Source organism: Micropterus dolomieu, linkage group LG21 (genome assembly GCF_021292245.1).
Source record: "Micropterus dolomieu isolate WLL.071019.BEF.003 ecotype Adirondacks linkage group LG21, ASM2129224v1, whole genome shotgun sequence".
NCBI classification, from domain to species: Eukaryota; Metazoa; Chordata; class Actinopteri; order Centrarchiformes; family Centrarchidae; genus Micropterus; species Micropterus dolomieu.
In genome coordinates this window covers 7865998-7881909 of record NC_060170.1, presented here as the reverse complement: position 1 = coordinate 7881909, position 15912 = coordinate 7865998, and the positions used below count along the sequence as shown (strand labels likewise).

The window sequence follows — 15912 nt, the reverse complement described above, 5'->3', positions numbered from 1 at the left end:
TTTGCTGCCTTCCAGGAACAATCAACAGGCAGACTGGTGCTTCAGCTCACATCAGGACAGCAGACTTTTCTTGCAGGTGTTTGGTAAACCTTTTTCTGACGTCTCATGTTACTGTTGGGTTTACAGATATAAATATGTCATGCATTATGTGCTTATTTCTTTAAGGCCTATAAAAATTACCAAGTTTAGTTGTCTCTCCAAATACAGCCAGCTTTTAACAAGCCAAATTTAGTTTCCTGACCTTCCACTTGGGTTTAAAAACACCAAATTTAGCTCCTCTGCTCTGAGCTTTAATCTCTTTTTCCCAATATTTTTGCTTTGAAAAGACCAACTTAAGCTCCTTGTCCCAATATTTTGAATTTAAAAAGACCGAGGCTAACTCTCTGATCTAATACCTCAGTGCTGTCTGGACATTAATTCTCGCTCTGCCTCTCCGGCCGCCCGCACCTCCTGGGTTGAAAAGCACATTATTCCTCGGACAAGAATTTTTATGATCTGACTTGAGCTAAACAGCACGCCATGCAAGGCGCTGAGCGCAGAGAATAAATAGGCGAGGAGAGGCCGAGAAAAACCAAACAAGCGCCGGCTTTAAAAACCACCGAGCGCTAAGACGGATGGTCGTGTAAACACAGGCCTGATATTTTATAAAAAGTGAGAGTGTGACATCTGAATAGTTAGCGCCTGGCTAGCTTATTGCTCAACACAATCCCAGGGATGATTAATAGGCAGGGGGTGACACTCAGCGCCGAACCCCCTTAGAGCTGCATAAATCACACCATGTTTTCTTTAGCATGATGTGGCACTTAGAGAGGGGAGGAAGGAGGGATGGGAGGGGTGAGACGGAGAGAGAGAGCAAAAAGAAAAGAAAGGAATGCCAATGACGGACTGAACGACAAAGAGGAGGAAGGATGAGGGAATTATGAACTGTAAGAAATGAAGTGCGAGGGGGACAAAAGGAGAGGAAGGGTAAAGGAAGGATTGCTTAAAGACAGAAAATTGGTCTATAAAAACTATAAAAGAGAAGGGAAAGAGGAGGTAAAAAAGTGGACCAAAAAGGTGAATAAAGAGAAACCAAATGTTAGACAAAGCTAAAAAGAGACTTAGAGAGGATGAAAAGTAGGCAAAGCAGGAAATAAAGAGGAATGATGAAGTGGTTGAGAGTGAAGCAAGAAGAGAAGGATGGGGGAAAGGAGGAAATGTCCAACCAGAAGAGAGAGAGAAGGGAAAAAAGGGAGATAGAGGAGTGACTCAAGGGGGAGGAATGGAAGGGAGAAAAGGAGAAGAGGGGGAGGAGAGTGATGCAAAAAGAAAAGAGAGGAAAAATGTCTGTCCAGTTTTCCAGCTGGTTAATGTCAGTAACAGTTATTAGTTTGTCAGATAAGGTCTGTGTGTGTTTACATTAGTCTTAGGCGGAGTAAAGCCCCACTTAGTGCTGTGTGTGTGTGAGTGTGTGTGTGTGTGTGTGTGTCTGTGTGTGTGTGTGTGTGTGTGTGTGTGCGTGCGTGTGTGTGTGCGTGCGTGCCTGTGTGTGCGTGCGTGTTGGTAAAAAGTGATGGCTCTCACACATTTCATTGTCTACTTCACCTCAACTAAATATTTGGCTTTGGTGTAAAAACACACCCCTCTCTCTCTCTCTCCCCTTTTATTTTTCCTTCTCTGACACACACACACGTTCTGTTCCTCTCATACACACTCCACATTCAGATCGTCAACTCCAAACCTCACAGTGTTCAGCAGGGTTTTCAAGCTGAACCCTGAAACCTTTTGTTATGAGCAGTGAACACACGGATGGATGAGTAACGAGATGAAATATATTCGATCTAAAGAAAAAAAAAATCCAACGCCAGGCCTCTGCACGACGGTTTATGGTTTATTATTCTAAACTCTTCATTGCTCCTACTGATATCAGCGTACAGCTTTATGGCGGCACTAGAGGAAAAGTCATTCATTAGGATTCGATCTGAGCACCGTGAACACAGCGTCTACCACATTTTGTTTTAATTCCATCTAACAGTTGTTGAGACAGTCTGGACCAATATTTTGAAATAATCATAAAATAAATGAAAATCTTTTTATGTTGCGGTTTTTCCAACGGTGAAATTGTCGGGCCATTCGTCGCCTTGATGGACAGTAAAAATGTACAACAGAAAGACACGTGTAGTAAGGTACTACTACTGTAGAGATCGCCGCCTGTGTCACACACACTCAGCCACCGGTCAGCTCAGGAAATATCTGTGAAACGGCGCACAAGTCCGAAAGAGGCCCAGTCTGTCCCCAGTTACAGCCTGGTTACAGCCAGTGCACCGCTCACCAGCATCGCAGGCTGCGGGGGAACCCCGCTGTTGTCAGAGAATTACTAAGCTTGTCTATTAAACACGAGAGGCGACACTTGGTTTTATTTTCGTTGGCCAACTTTTGAATTCAACCTCAAACTGAGTATTTTTTTTGTTTGCTTACTGGGATACAGAAAGATGGGCTGTGTCCGAAATCCACACTCATTCACTACTCAACACTTTCGGACACTACTCTGATCATTATTTCGGCGCCATTAATTACGTCATTGCCGTTGAACAATCAGTTGGTGGACTGTTTTTTTCTGTCAGTGCATGATGGTATGTAGAGCTTGGTTAGTGACCATCGGTTGTACACTACTTTTCAAAATGCATTCTGGGATACATTGAGAGGACTATATAGGGTATAATAATTCACTATACATTTGGACCGCCCTATAAAACGGTGAGCTAACTATGTAGTCCACTATAGAGTGAGTAGTGGGTGATTTCGGACACAGCCATGGAGCCCTAGGAGATTTGAACTGAGATATGGATGCATTAATTGGTGGTTGAACTGTGGGTTTGGATTGAGCGCTTACTCTAGCCTATAAAAAAAACCCACTGTGGTAAGTTTAGTTTTCTTGTGGTCTGCAGGTAGGCCGACCTGATGAATATTATTATATTATTTAATGCCATGACTTCACTCAAATTATCTTTCTCATATTATTATTATTTGATACTTCTTCTCCACTATTGCTCATAATAATAATTAATGCATCACCTAATTTCATCATTCATCAAGAAAGAACAGTGTATGTTCTATCTATCTAATATTGTGTTGGTCATACTATACACCGAGTTACTACTTGTCCGTTTTGAATAATACAGAAGGGAGCTTAAAAATGTATCGCAAAAAAAAAAATATGAATTTAGATTATTTTCCAAAATCGTTCAGCCCTAGTTTGAAGTCATTTACAGTCTATCCGCTAACTTTATTTGCTGTAACATGTAAAATTTCTTTCTCAGCATTGAGCTTTGTCACAATTATTTAATGCATCAACAAACCAAATTGAAGCGATTCTCATTAAAAATGTTTTGTATCTATGTGAAATCATAACACAGTTTTAACTCTCTAATATAAGAGTCTATTTTACTAATGAAAAAGTTAATCCCAAATATATACACTCATAAAGTATGCTGCGTGGCTACAGATTAGTATATAAAGTAATTAAACTCTGCACTACCTGGACCAACTTTAACATTAACTGCAACATTAATGTCTCAATGTTAAAACAGTTTGAAAGGTACGACTCTTCACAAAGAGCTCTTCTAGTGCTGATAATTTAGGACATGTTGCTGAGACATTTCTGCACTTCTGAACATTTTACTTGTATGTGAATATTTTTACACTGATGCTGGCAGTGACATTTTTCCTTAACTGAGGGAACTTTAAATTTGAGCCAAAGTTTGCACAGCCTCTCTTACCTTCACACACATCGATCACATACATACTGTACTTGTGTACTCTTGTATTTGTAGACACTCCCACAGCCACAGAGTGACGTCAGCTGGCAGGGCTGAGCTCAGTTTCCTCTGCTCTCTCTGTGTCTTTAAACAGAGCGGTTAAATGTCCTAACACTGTCAGCTTGTCTCCAGCAGCAGATTAAAAACCTGCAGCGTCTGAACCCGCCAGACGTCGCAACACAGGAAAAACTACTATTATCTGCGGTGAAATATGACCGCTGTCAGGACACAGAGGCCTGAGCTTGGTTTTGCAGCATGTCTTTCTTCTGGGGGTAAAGTTTGTCTCAAAATTGTGCTTTTTTCTTTTGTTTTTGATTTCATAGTGCAGTCCCTAGTTTCAGTTAATTTCAATACGCTCACAACCCATGACAGTGAACACTAACATTTAATTGTATCTATTTTAACATGGCTCTAAGGCTAGCTAACTTCCTACTGAATGTAACGTAATATAACCCTTCTGTTTTTGCTTTTTACTGATTGTAATAGTGAACAGAGACCCAGCTGTGCAGGAACAGTTTTCCTTAATATTATGGTGGCCTTTGCCTCAATTGTCAGGCGGTCCAGTGGTTCACTTTGTGATCTGTAGGCTTTAGCTTCTGTCTTTGTTTGTTTCACGTCAGTTTGACAGTCTGTATTTCAAATGTATAATGCAAACCTTTCTGTCTGCTTCTATTTGAGATCATTTTTGAAATTTTTCCAAAATTTCTTCACGGAGTGCAGTTATAGACAGTGGCAGCGATAAATCTGACAGTTCCGACAGTTTGTCAGACTAAGCAACACTAACAGTAACGTGGCTTATTGAAGGGTCAATTTGGGTTAAGAATGGGCAATTCATGTTTTATTGGCTAAAACATGCTAAACCCCCAGATATTTTAAAAGGTGTAAAAACAAACCTTTAGGTATTTTAGAAGTTACCTCTCTGAATCTGTAAACACCCCTCACTCTAGACAAACAGTACCTGTTTGAACCTGGCCAGCTCCTTTAAGGCGCGCCCCCACTGCTGCTTGTAGTGCAACTTGGACTTGGTGGTAGACTCCAGCTTCCTCTCCAGCTCCACCTTAAAAATCACCGAGCAAAGACATCAGTTGCACACATTTGAAAAACCAGTGGCAGGAATGTGTATCGCATTCCACAAGTACGTGTGTGTATGTGCATGTGCTTCCTCGTGCGCGTGCGCGTGCACGAGACAAACCAAAAATGGACCTGCTCATAAATAAACAGCGCCATAGTGCTACTAAAAAAACTAAGACCCCTTTACATGTGCAAATGAAAGCAGTTTTCTTGAAGATAAATATGAATAATAATAATGGCAATAATAAAAATATTTTTATATGCACTTTTACATGTTTCAAGTGTTTGTTTCGGAATAATATATCCAAGGGGAAGTATATATAAAGAAAATAATTTAGGTCCCAACACAGACCCCTGAGGCACACCACACTTTACAGAACAAAATAAAGACACACAGTTGTTCATGAAGACAAAGAACCTCTTATTGAACATGTATGATATTAACCATTCTAAAGCAGTACCAGAAATCCCCACCCAGAGCTCCAGTCTGTCTAACAGGATGCTGTGATCAATAGTGTCAAATGCTGTGCAAAGGTTCAGGAGTACAGCGACTGAGCGAATGCCATCATCAGCAGACATTAAAATCCAACACTTTCATGTACATTTAGTAGCACTTGATGTGCTTGAAAGAAACTTTAGCTAGATTTTCTAGGACAAATTACTATTTAAATACCCCCTTCAACAGATTTCTCTGTAAAAGTAACTTATGACATATTAAATACTAATTACCTTGGTAGTTGTAATAATATGACAAACTAGTCAGTTACCTTCTCTAGAGTCAGTAGGTTGATCTCTGACTGCAGTCTGAACTCAGGTCTGACGTTCTGTTGTTCTCTGTAGAGCTGGAACTCTTTCTCCAGCTGCTTATACCGAGACTCCCCGTCTGCAATCTGGACAGCAGAAACAGAGACAAAGAGTTAAAGAAGTTATTATTTTCAGTTAAAGTTGAACATTTAGAATCACCCTTCCTATCTCTACCTGCTGCAGCAGCCGGCCTCTCTCCTCCTCCATCAGCCGGACTTTGTCTCTCTCCAGCACCACTCGGTGGTCACACTCCTGCTGCAGCCTCCTGCCGCTCTCCTGCAGCTCCCTCTGGGTCAGACTGTGCTCGGCCCGCAGCTCCCTCTGCAGCCTCTGAGTCTGGACACACAGAAAGAGTAACTGTCGTAAGTCCACTTACTGCCATTTTATTTCACATGTATATAATAAGCGTTTACACGATTTGTTGAACAACATTTAGTCGATGACTGAAAATTTATTTTGGTAACTGATTCGTCATTTAGTAATTTTTCAAGCAAAAATACTAAACATTCACAACCCTAGTTAACGCTACTAAATTCTGAACATTTAGCGTTTTTCTTTATCTTATGTGAAAGTAAAGCAAATATCTTTGACAAGACAAGACATTTGAAGAAGTCTTGGGCTTAAGGACACTGTGACGGAAAAGTTTAGATTTTTCACTATTTTATTTTATACACAAATTATTAACTGATGATATTAACTGAAGAAAGATCTGCAGATTAATCGATAACAAATTACTGTTAGTTGCGACCTTATACTTAACAGATAGCCTTTACTGTCCCAGGGAGAAGAGACCTTCAGACTGTAGCCATGACCTTTTTTAACCGATATAAATCCTCCACTAATGTAGACTTTTCGATGTGGCTTTTTGAAGTGTGGAGGTCCCAGCAGCTTTCAGTTCACTTGTCTGTCAGAATTCCCATTCAATTCAACTTACAAACATTTTTGTTTGAATTAGTTCCATGACACAGCTCAACAAAGCAAACAACTCTGGAGCACAACACTAAACAGACACTCAGACACTATAATCTGTATTAATGGCATTAATGAGGTGAGCCTGACCTCCTGCTCGGCCTCAACCAGCTGTTTCTCTCTTTTCTCCAGATCGGACAAAGTCTTCTGAAGTTGCTCCTCCAGCAGATTATACTCCAGTTCCTACAAGCAGAAAGAGACTTGGGGATAAGTCCAGACAAAACCATGTGTAGACATTAATATTTTTCCCCCCTCATTAAATACAGATATTAAAGGTCCAGTGTGTAATATTTCTGAGGATCTATTGACAGAAATGCAATATAAGATCCATAACTGTGTTTTCAGTGGTGTATAAAGACCTTACATAATGAACCGTCATGTTTTTATTACCTTAGAATGAGACATTTATATCAACATAACCACAGGAACCCCCTGCTGTGGACGTCGCTGTATTTTGTCGTCACGTTTCTACAATAGCCGTCAATGAACAAACTACAGAGCGCGTTTAGTCATCATGGCGTTCTTCTTCTGCTTGTGTAATTCCGGTAGAGTAGACGCCCGTCACTACATTGAATATGTATAAAGAAGAAGAATAGGGAATATTAATAATAATAGTAATATACAGTCAGACTCCGAGTAGTCTTCTGGTTTATTAGAAGTAAGATGAGAAGTGACATTTGGACAACTGAAGGAGCACACGTGTTATTTAGCCCGAGAGCCGACAGCCAGACGGAGTCGGGACAGACAGCTGAAATCATGGATTTTGCCAGATGGAAGGCTATAATGTTAATGTGGGACAGCTGATTTCTAAGCAGTGCTGAAGTTGTCTGTTTTCTGCTGGACAGGTGGACTGTTGTTTGATAGCTTTAGCTAGAAGCTGGCCATAATCACAGAGAGACGTGACGCGTTTTCCCCTGTCAGTGGTGTGAAATATGGATTAATTTCATGGCGCCTACTTATTCTCCAGCCTGTGGTTTGGCTTTGCCGGTAGTAACGTTAATTGGCAATAAAACCGTAAAGTTAGATTAGAGAGCAAGGAAGCATCAGCCAACTAAACTTTTACTGACTGGTAGAATAAAATGTATTGATAGTTGGATTGGTTTATTCTCCAGCACTGTGCTTTGGCTTGTGGTGTTATGTTAGTTGGATTAATTTCATGTAGTGTCTCCCTCTCTCTCAGCTTTGTTTGTTATGTTCGTGAGAATCAGCTGATCGCTAATTGGCATTATAAAATGGGTAGCTCAAATCAAGCAGCCAAACAACGCCCCTTAACTGTGATATAATAAACGTATACCACGGCCTGTTGTGAGCTATTGCTTAAATAAAACGGCAGCTTCCAGCATCGAAGCTCAGATCAGCAGCTAAACTTTGAAAAAAATACGTAGTTGGATTGTAATTTCATGTAGTTCTTCTCCAGAGCTCTGTTATGGCTTTGTTAGGTGGACAGAAATGTGCCTTCCTGAGACAAACAGCTGATGAATATTATTGGTAATGAAACGGTAACCGGTAACGATAGCAGGGAACCTCAGATCAGCAGCTAAACTTCACATTTTTCTGCCCTGGTGGAAAACTAATGGTGATCTATAACAAGGCCGTGTGCCTATCAAGTGACCAATAATAAATACTTTCCAAATTTGCATTAAAAAAATATTATTGGATAGTGCTTCCCACTGTGCACACAAATATGTAATTTGTACGTTCACATGCTAAATGCCCATTAAAAACGTTGCACCGTTTTACCACAAGCTGAACTTATGGCTGTCAGTACTACTTTGTGTTTCTGAAAATTAATAAAAACATTTTGGTAATATTTGCATGCTTATCTAATTAAGCAAAGCGAGAGGAGCCTTGATCCTCACCAGCCAATGCCTTTGTAAACTTCATGTATTATGTTGTTTATAATGGACTGTGGTGCAGAAACAGTGAGGCTTACATTGTCCTGGTATCTGTCAGTGGTCATACTTGATGCACTAGATGTGATAGTGTTTGAGATGTTCATTTTCTTTGGTATGTTAGTCCAGATGAACCAACCCAAGATGTAAAATAATGTATTACATGAGTATGAGACATCATGTAGCTCTTCATTTCTTCATGTGGCTGTTGTATATTAATGAAAAAGTAACAATAATATTCATTTATATAATTTCTTAACACATCTATCTAAAGAAAACTCATTTCTTGAATGGCAATCTTGTTTATCTCATAGAGGTCTTTGTCCTGTCTCAGGCACCGTAGCTATTCTGCTAGCTTCGGTAGGAGAGGGGGTGCAATTCGCAACACTCACCACTAGATGTCACTAAAACTTACACACTGAACCTTTAAGTGTCCCATGAGGCCGTGTGAACAGGACAGGTTGCAGTATGATCTGTGTAATGTCTAAGCTTTGTGTGTGTTTTGAGTATGTAGGTGTGGAGCTTCACCTTCTTCTTGACTAGAGCCTCTCTCTCTCTGTCTCTCCTCCTCCACTCCTCTGCTAGAGCCTGCATGTGGCTCAGCTCCTTCTTCCTCAACTGACACACACACACACACACACACACACACACACACACACACACACACACACACAGAGTAAATATTTATATATCAGCAGAACATGAAACAGTCAACATGAGAAGTTAAAACACCTATTTACATGAAGTCAAATGAAATGGGCAAAAAACTGTTAATCTGAAAGCAGCTATGTGTGAAAGTTACTACATTTTGTATTAACTACTGGTCTACTTTAAATTATGCGTTTATAGTAAGTAGACAAAAATCGATTGGCATGTGTGACGCTGTTCATAAATGTGGAAAAAGAAACAATTATTAGCGGCCTAGTGAAAAACAACATTTGTACTTAATTTTTCACAGTTGTTTACCTGATCACCAAACAGATCCTCCTGCTCCTCCTTCCACAGCTCCAGCTCCAGGGCCGTGCGGTACTCCAGGGTGTCTCTGGGGGCGGTTGGAGGCGTGGGGTGGGGTTCAGGCTGGGGGCAGCAGGTCTCAGGCCTGCAGGGAGGGAGGATGGCTGTGTGGGGACTGCAGGTTCATTCTGATGACATAAGAGGATAAAACAGGTAAAACATTACCAGAAAACATAAGATACATACAGAGGGCTATGCTCACCCGCCACTTCATTAGGTACACCTATAAAATCTAACGCAATCCAACACAACACTTTATATATGCTTCCTTTAGGCAATATTATCAGGAAACACTACCTAATCTTTCATCGTTATGCAGATGATACTCTATTATATCTATCGATCAAGCCAGATGAAACTAATCAGTTAGCTAAACTTCAAATGTGCCTTCAGGATGTTAAAACCTGGATGACCTGTAATTTTCTAATGTTAAACATGGATAAAACTGAAGTTATTGTTCTGGGGCCCAAGTACCTCTGTGACGCATTATCTAAACAAATAGTTTCCCTTGATGGCATCGCCCTGGCCTCAAGCACCACTGTGGGTAATCTTGGAGTTATCTTTGATCAGGACGTATCGTTAAAGTCTCACATAAAGTAAATTTCAAGGACCGCCCTTTTTTCACCTACGTAATATTGCGAAAATCAGGAACATACTGTCTAAAAATGATGCAGAAAAACTAGTCCAGGCATTGATTACTTCTAGGCTGGATTACTGCAATTCCTTATTATCAGGCTGCTCGAAAAAGTCCATTAAGACTCTTCAGCTGATCCAGAATGCTGCAGCACATCTTCTGACAGGAACCAGGAAAAGAGATCATATTTCTCCTGTTTTAGCTTCTCTGCATTGGCTTCCAGTAAAATCCTGAACAGAATTTAAAATCATTCTTCTTACCTACAAAGCTCTTAATGGTCAGGCACCATCTTATCTTTAAGAGCTCATAGTACCTTACTACCCCACCAGAGCACTGCGCTCCCAGAATGCAGGGTTACTTGTGGTTCCTAGAGTCTTCAAAAGTAGACTAGGAGCCAGAGCGTTCAGCTTTCAAGCTCCTCTCCTGTGGAACCAGGTTCCAGTTTGGGTTCGGGAGGCAGACACCATCTCCACATTTAAGAGTAGGCTTAAGACTTTCCTCTTTGATAAAGCTTATAGTTAGGGCTGGCTCAGGTTAGTCCTGAACCATCCCTTAGTTATGCTGCTATAGGCCTAGACTGCCGGGGGATTTCCCATGATGCACTGAGCTCCTCTCTCCTCTTCTTTCTCTCCATCTGTATGCAACCTCATCCCATTATTGCATGTTTTTAACTCGACATCTCCCCTTTCCGGTAGTCTTGTGTTTTCTCGTCCCTCTCCTCTCTCCTCCTATCACTTCCTGCAGGTGTTTCTGGCTCTGGAGCTGTGGAGTCTGGATCTGTGGTTGCGAGTCACCTGCTGCCCCCCGTGTTCCTGCTCGACACCCTCTGTTAGAATTATTGTTACTAGTCCTATTGTTATTATTGTTATTATAATCATTAACATTACGATTATTATCATTCATTAACACTGCTGTAAATACCATTATTCATTCAGTCTATAGCAACATCACCTTTACTGTCTGTACCTCTGTGTGTATATTGTGTAGGCTGCCTCCCTCCCCTCTCACTCTCCTTCCATCCCCCTCCCTCTTTCTCTCTCTCTCTCTCTCTCACCCCCAACCGGTCGAGGCAGATGGCCGCCCACCCTGAGCCATGGTTCTGCTCGAGGTTTCTTCCTCTTTAAGGAAAGAGGCAAGGAAGTTTTTCCTTGCCTCTGTCGCCTAGTGCTTGCTCTTGGTGGGAATTGTTGGGCTTCTGTAAATATCATCACAGAGTATTGTCTAGACCTGCTCTTTTATGAAAAACGCTCTGAGATAAACTGTTGTTGTGATTTGGTGCTATATAAATAAAATTGAACTAAATTAAATTGACAATATGTATAAACAATCATGTATAAAATGTATTATTATTGAGATGGTCTTCGAACTGGACTGCATTATACAGAGGGGAAGAATATTAGAAACAACTCTCAACATAAAGCAGTCCAGTTCAACACCACCACTAACTGCTACCACAGTGATAAATATATAGTTGAATAGGGCTGGGTATCAAGTTCAATACTTTTTTGGCACCGACCGAATTGCCTCAATACCATCGAGTATCGGTAACTTTCAGTACCAAAGTTCGATACCCAAAGGTTCTTGTTAACGCCAATGAGCCAATAAGCATGCTGTGATGTGTGCATGATGTGCCCACATCTAAAAGTGATTGTAATTGGCTGTGGTGATGTAAACACTAGTTCACGCCGGTTACGCACAGAGACGTGGCTCGTGGATGTAAATGACGTGGAGAAAATCAAAAGTGTGGCTTCATTCAACAGCGCGCGATGCAATATTTGCGACGTGAGATAATTGCTGCCAAAAGCGGCGACACAACAAACCTGGTGAAGCCCTTGACTGTGCATGGAATAAACTTAAGAGCAGAAAGTTGCTCCGTCTTTGCAGCAACAAGACAGAGCCGGTGCAGTCATCGTCTCTGCGCCATACTGCCACCGAGCCTGCTTCAACATGCCCACCGTACGAGCAGTGTTGGGCAGTAGCATCGCTACAAGTAGCACCGTTACTAGTTTAACTACATTTCTCAGTAGTTTCTCAGACGCACACACACACGCACACACACACACACACACACACACGCACACACACACACACACACACAGCTGGCTCACCTGTGAAGAGTCAGACACGAGGACTTCTCTGGCTTTGACCAATCCCAGGTCTTCCAGTGTCGCCACATAGCTTAACTCTGCCACCTTTTCAGCAGGTCTGATGGATGGAAACACAGCTGTTTAACAGAGGTGAACACGCACCATTTGATCAGTCTATCAGTCAGTGCTGTTTCCTACCGATGTGTTTGGACGACAGGGATCCGGTCCTGGTGAGTTTGTCTCCAGCCCTGCTCTCCTGTTGATGCCAGGAATCTGCTCCTCTCAGAGCTCAACAGGTGAGACAGCTGGATGGAGGCTCGTCCGATCAGCTGGTCTCTGCTGGTGGAGTCTCTGTGCCAAACCTCCACCACCAGAGGAACTCTACAACACACACACACACACACACACACACACACACACACACACACGTTATTACACTGCAGGGCTTCCTGTAGCCACAGACACGTGAACAAAAAGCAAAACCCGGGACTGAAAAATCCTAAAATATTCACTCCATTAACTCCTTTATTTATGTTCAGAGACAAAAACAATGTCAACACACAGTCCTACTGCACCACCTGCTGGACAAAAGTGAGTTTGTAGACAATAAATATGCAGTAATCGTGGGAGTGTCACAAAATCTGTGTAAAGCTGCCCTGTTAGAACAGAAGTTTTCTTTGGCCCATCATTATGCATTAAAACCATGTAACAGAAAACAAGACTACTTTTCTGTATTCACTTGATGATTAATCCAATTCCAGTGCAGATCAGAACTATTTCATAAAACTGTTCTTGATGTTCTCTGAAAGATGTGGTTATCCCCCATGTAAGTCATTTTAATCTGTCAAACACAAAAATCATATACATGATATATTAAACAGATGTGCTGTTTAAAAAAGGGATGCAACTAACAATTATTTCCATAGTCGATTATTTTCTTGATTAGTTAAATGATTAGTTGTTTGGTCTAAACAAAATGGTGAAAAATGTCGATCAGTGTTTCCCAAAGCCCAAGATGACGCCTTCAAATGTCTTGTCCACAACCCAAATATATTCACATTTAAGCTGGAATCAGAGAAGCTTGACTTTTTTCTTTTAAAGGTTTCTCAAACCAATTATCAAAAAATGGCAATCAATCAATCAATTGTTGCAGCCCCAATGTAAACATGTGTTTCATGTTAACTCACACACAGAGCACTGTGTATTGTCCATACATTTTAATCTGATTTGTTTTGTATTTGTTGTTGTTCCTTGTGCAGTCCTGACCAAATTGATCCTCTGAGCCAAAAAAAGCTGCTCTATTCTATTTTTAATCTGATGGGAAAACCAAGCTCAATTAATCTGACAAATAACTGCATTTTAAAGAGAGAAAACCAAAGAGGTACGAGTGCATTTCCTAATGTTATGCTATGTTATAAATCAGATCAGATAAAAACACTGACAATAAACAGTAGCATCATTTCTTCTACAATCATCATCAATACAATAAACATCATGGCCCCCTTCCTCACTCTACCAGCAGGTCAGCACCACACTGCATGCAGATGTGTATTTATTTAAGCATTAAACGTTTCTACCTGAGGAAGGTGTCCTGGAGTTGTTGTGGCAGTGCGGCGAAGTCGAACGCACAGTAGGACTGAGGCAGAGACACCTCCATGTTCCTCTGCAGCTCCACAGGAGGGTTGGTCATGATGGGAGCTGCACTGCCAAAGAACTGATATGAATACCTGAAATACAATAAACACACAACCATAATTAGATAGAACTGATTTAGAGCACAGTGCTGCACTGAATGGTTGGCTGTTTTTAAAGGCTAAAATGCAAAAACTAGTAGAATAACCTGCAAAATCTTGCTATACACTTTCTTAAAAGGATATTTATTAAATGGTTCTGTATCTCATTTTTTTCTGTCATGATAATACTGAAAACAAAGCTGAACATCCCCAAAATGTTTATTATAATTATGTGTTTTTCTGTCTACATTTCATTACAGTAAAGCTTAAATGTTATCATAATGAACAGAACCTCAAATGAGATTTAGATGTACAAACAGTTCACTTGACTTTTGATAGTTCTGACTCTGAGTCCAACAGCTGTGCAGTGCAGATGAAGTTTGTCACCTGAGTGTAGCAGCGATGGGGTGTGTCAGGCTGAGGTTTCCCAGGCTGCGGAGGTCCAGAGAGAAGCAGTAGTGACGGGCGGAGGAGGGGATGGACACTTTGGGAGCAGAGACGCTGACAGATGATGCGCCGCCTTCTGCTGTAGCTACAGTCGGACTGGGCTGCTGCGCAGGAACTTCCAAATCTGCAGCTGGAAACATGAACAAACACAACGTCAAGCTTACTCCTCTTGCTAACCCGAGGTTTGACTTAAACTGTCTAAACTTCTTGTGCGAAAATGACTTATTTGCAGCCTTCACCTGCACGTCCTGCCTGCTCTTTGCTGTGTCGCAGCTCCTCCAGCAGGCTCTCTGCTTCGCTCTCTGTATGAGAGGAAGGTGGAGGAAGAGAAGGACCAGGAGGAGAAGAGTCGGGAGGTTTTGGGACTGGAGAGGAGCTTCGAGGTCTCTGTTTAGCAGGCGGACCGGAAGGAGCAGGGTTGGAGTGTGCCTGAGCTCCACTTCCTTTATTCCCTAAAAACTGGAAAGAGCATAGCCCGAAGGTAATATAACTGTCAGTCCAAAGTGATGAGGAGTAAAGCCGACTGCTCCAGACCACACCATCTCAGATTTGCTGTACTGCTCACAACAAGAGGGCTCTTTTCAAATAAGCCGACTAAGAAGAAGACAATTCAACATGTTCCACCATCAGAGACAGAAAAGGGGGAAAAAATCACCTTATATGAGGCAGAGAAAACATGAACTGTCCTTTCTTTCTGCACTATTTTCACTTTCTCCATCCACATATAGAACCCACAACTACATGCAACAAGTCCAAGAATGTTCTTTTCTCTGAGGTTTAATTATATAAACATTTTTAGCTTTAGCTTTAAAACATTTCCTAGGTATTTGCACCTGTGGTGTGACCTCCTCCCTCCTGAGGGTGACAGCCACCCCCAAGGTCGGTTGCAGGTCGGTGGGGAGAGCCGGCAGCGTCTGTTTGATGTGTTTAGGTGGTTGGAGTATAAACGCTCCCTCCACCGTCGCTGCCTTGTTCTCCAGATCCACAGAAACAGCAGCCAGAGCTGAGAGAGAAACGTCTGTGCTGCCCAGAGAGTGATTCCCACAGCACAGGTGGATCTGTGGACGGACGCAGAGGAACACATGATGACACATGGCCAGTAACAGGTAACAATGACTTCTTCATCAGGAACATTGACTCTCACCTGTAAACTGGGCTGCTGAGACAGGAAGGCCTGGAGGACCTGCTTGCTGCTGCGGATGCGCACAGAAGCGCGCTCCGGCTCGAAGTCTGGGCTCAGCAGGTTGTGGAAAGGCTCACTGGTGATGTCATTCCCCAGTAAAGAGTAGTAGAAGAAGAACTCCGACCCCTCCGCTGACAGTTTCATAGTGCTCGGGATCAACTGTGGGAAACAACAAGAAAGCATGTGGTTAGTTTCTCGGTTGTAGGGCTGGCCCGAATGCCATTTTTGGGCTTAAGAGCGAATAATCGAAGCATCACCCCCCCCCCCCCCCAGGGGCAGGG

At 41.9% G+C, this 15912-nt stretch overlaps 2 protein-coding genes across 2 annotated transcripts in view; one reads left to right on the top strand and one right to left on the bottom strand.

The window, feature by feature from the left end:
• cnot6l (CCR4-NOT transcription complex, subunit 6-like) overlaps nucleotides 1-15912 on the top strand; it is a 91437-nt gene that overhangs the window by 42575 nt on the left and 32950 nt on the right. The gene's annotated exons all lie outside the window — the stretch shown is intronic.
• Nucleotides 4741-15912, bottom strand: part of LOC123959810 (centrosomal protein of 120 kDa-like) — an 18892-nt gene continuing 7720 nt past the window's right edge. Inside the window, exons 6-19 of the mRNA XM_046034096.1 lie at nucleotides 15593-15790; nucleotides 15282-15506; nucleotides 14688-14907; nucleotides 14389-14578; nucleotides 13846-13995; nucleotides 12467-12649; nucleotides 12291-12386; nucleotides 9644-9682; nucleotides 9500-9599; nucleotides 9062-9151; nucleotides 6732-6824; nucleotides 5847-6008; nucleotides 5636-5758; nucleotides 4741-4854 (exon numbers count right to left, since the gene is read on the bottom strand). Coding sequence (XP_045890052.1) covers nucleotides 4741-4854; nucleotides 5636-5758; nucleotides 5847-6008; nucleotides 6732-6824; nucleotides 9062-9151; nucleotides 9500-9599; nucleotides 9644-9682; nucleotides 12291-12386; nucleotides 12467-12649; nucleotides 13846-13995; nucleotides 14389-14578; nucleotides 14688-14907; nucleotides 15282-15506; nucleotides 15593-15790 — 1983 coding nt within the window. The remainder of the gene's footprint in view (nucleotides 4855-5635; nucleotides 5759-5846; nucleotides 6009-6731; nucleotides 6825-9061; nucleotides 9152-9499; nucleotides 9600-9643; nucleotides 9683-12290; nucleotides 12387-12466; nucleotides 12650-13845; nucleotides 13996-14388; nucleotides 14579-14687; nucleotides 14908-15281; nucleotides 15507-15592; nucleotides 15791-15912) is intronic.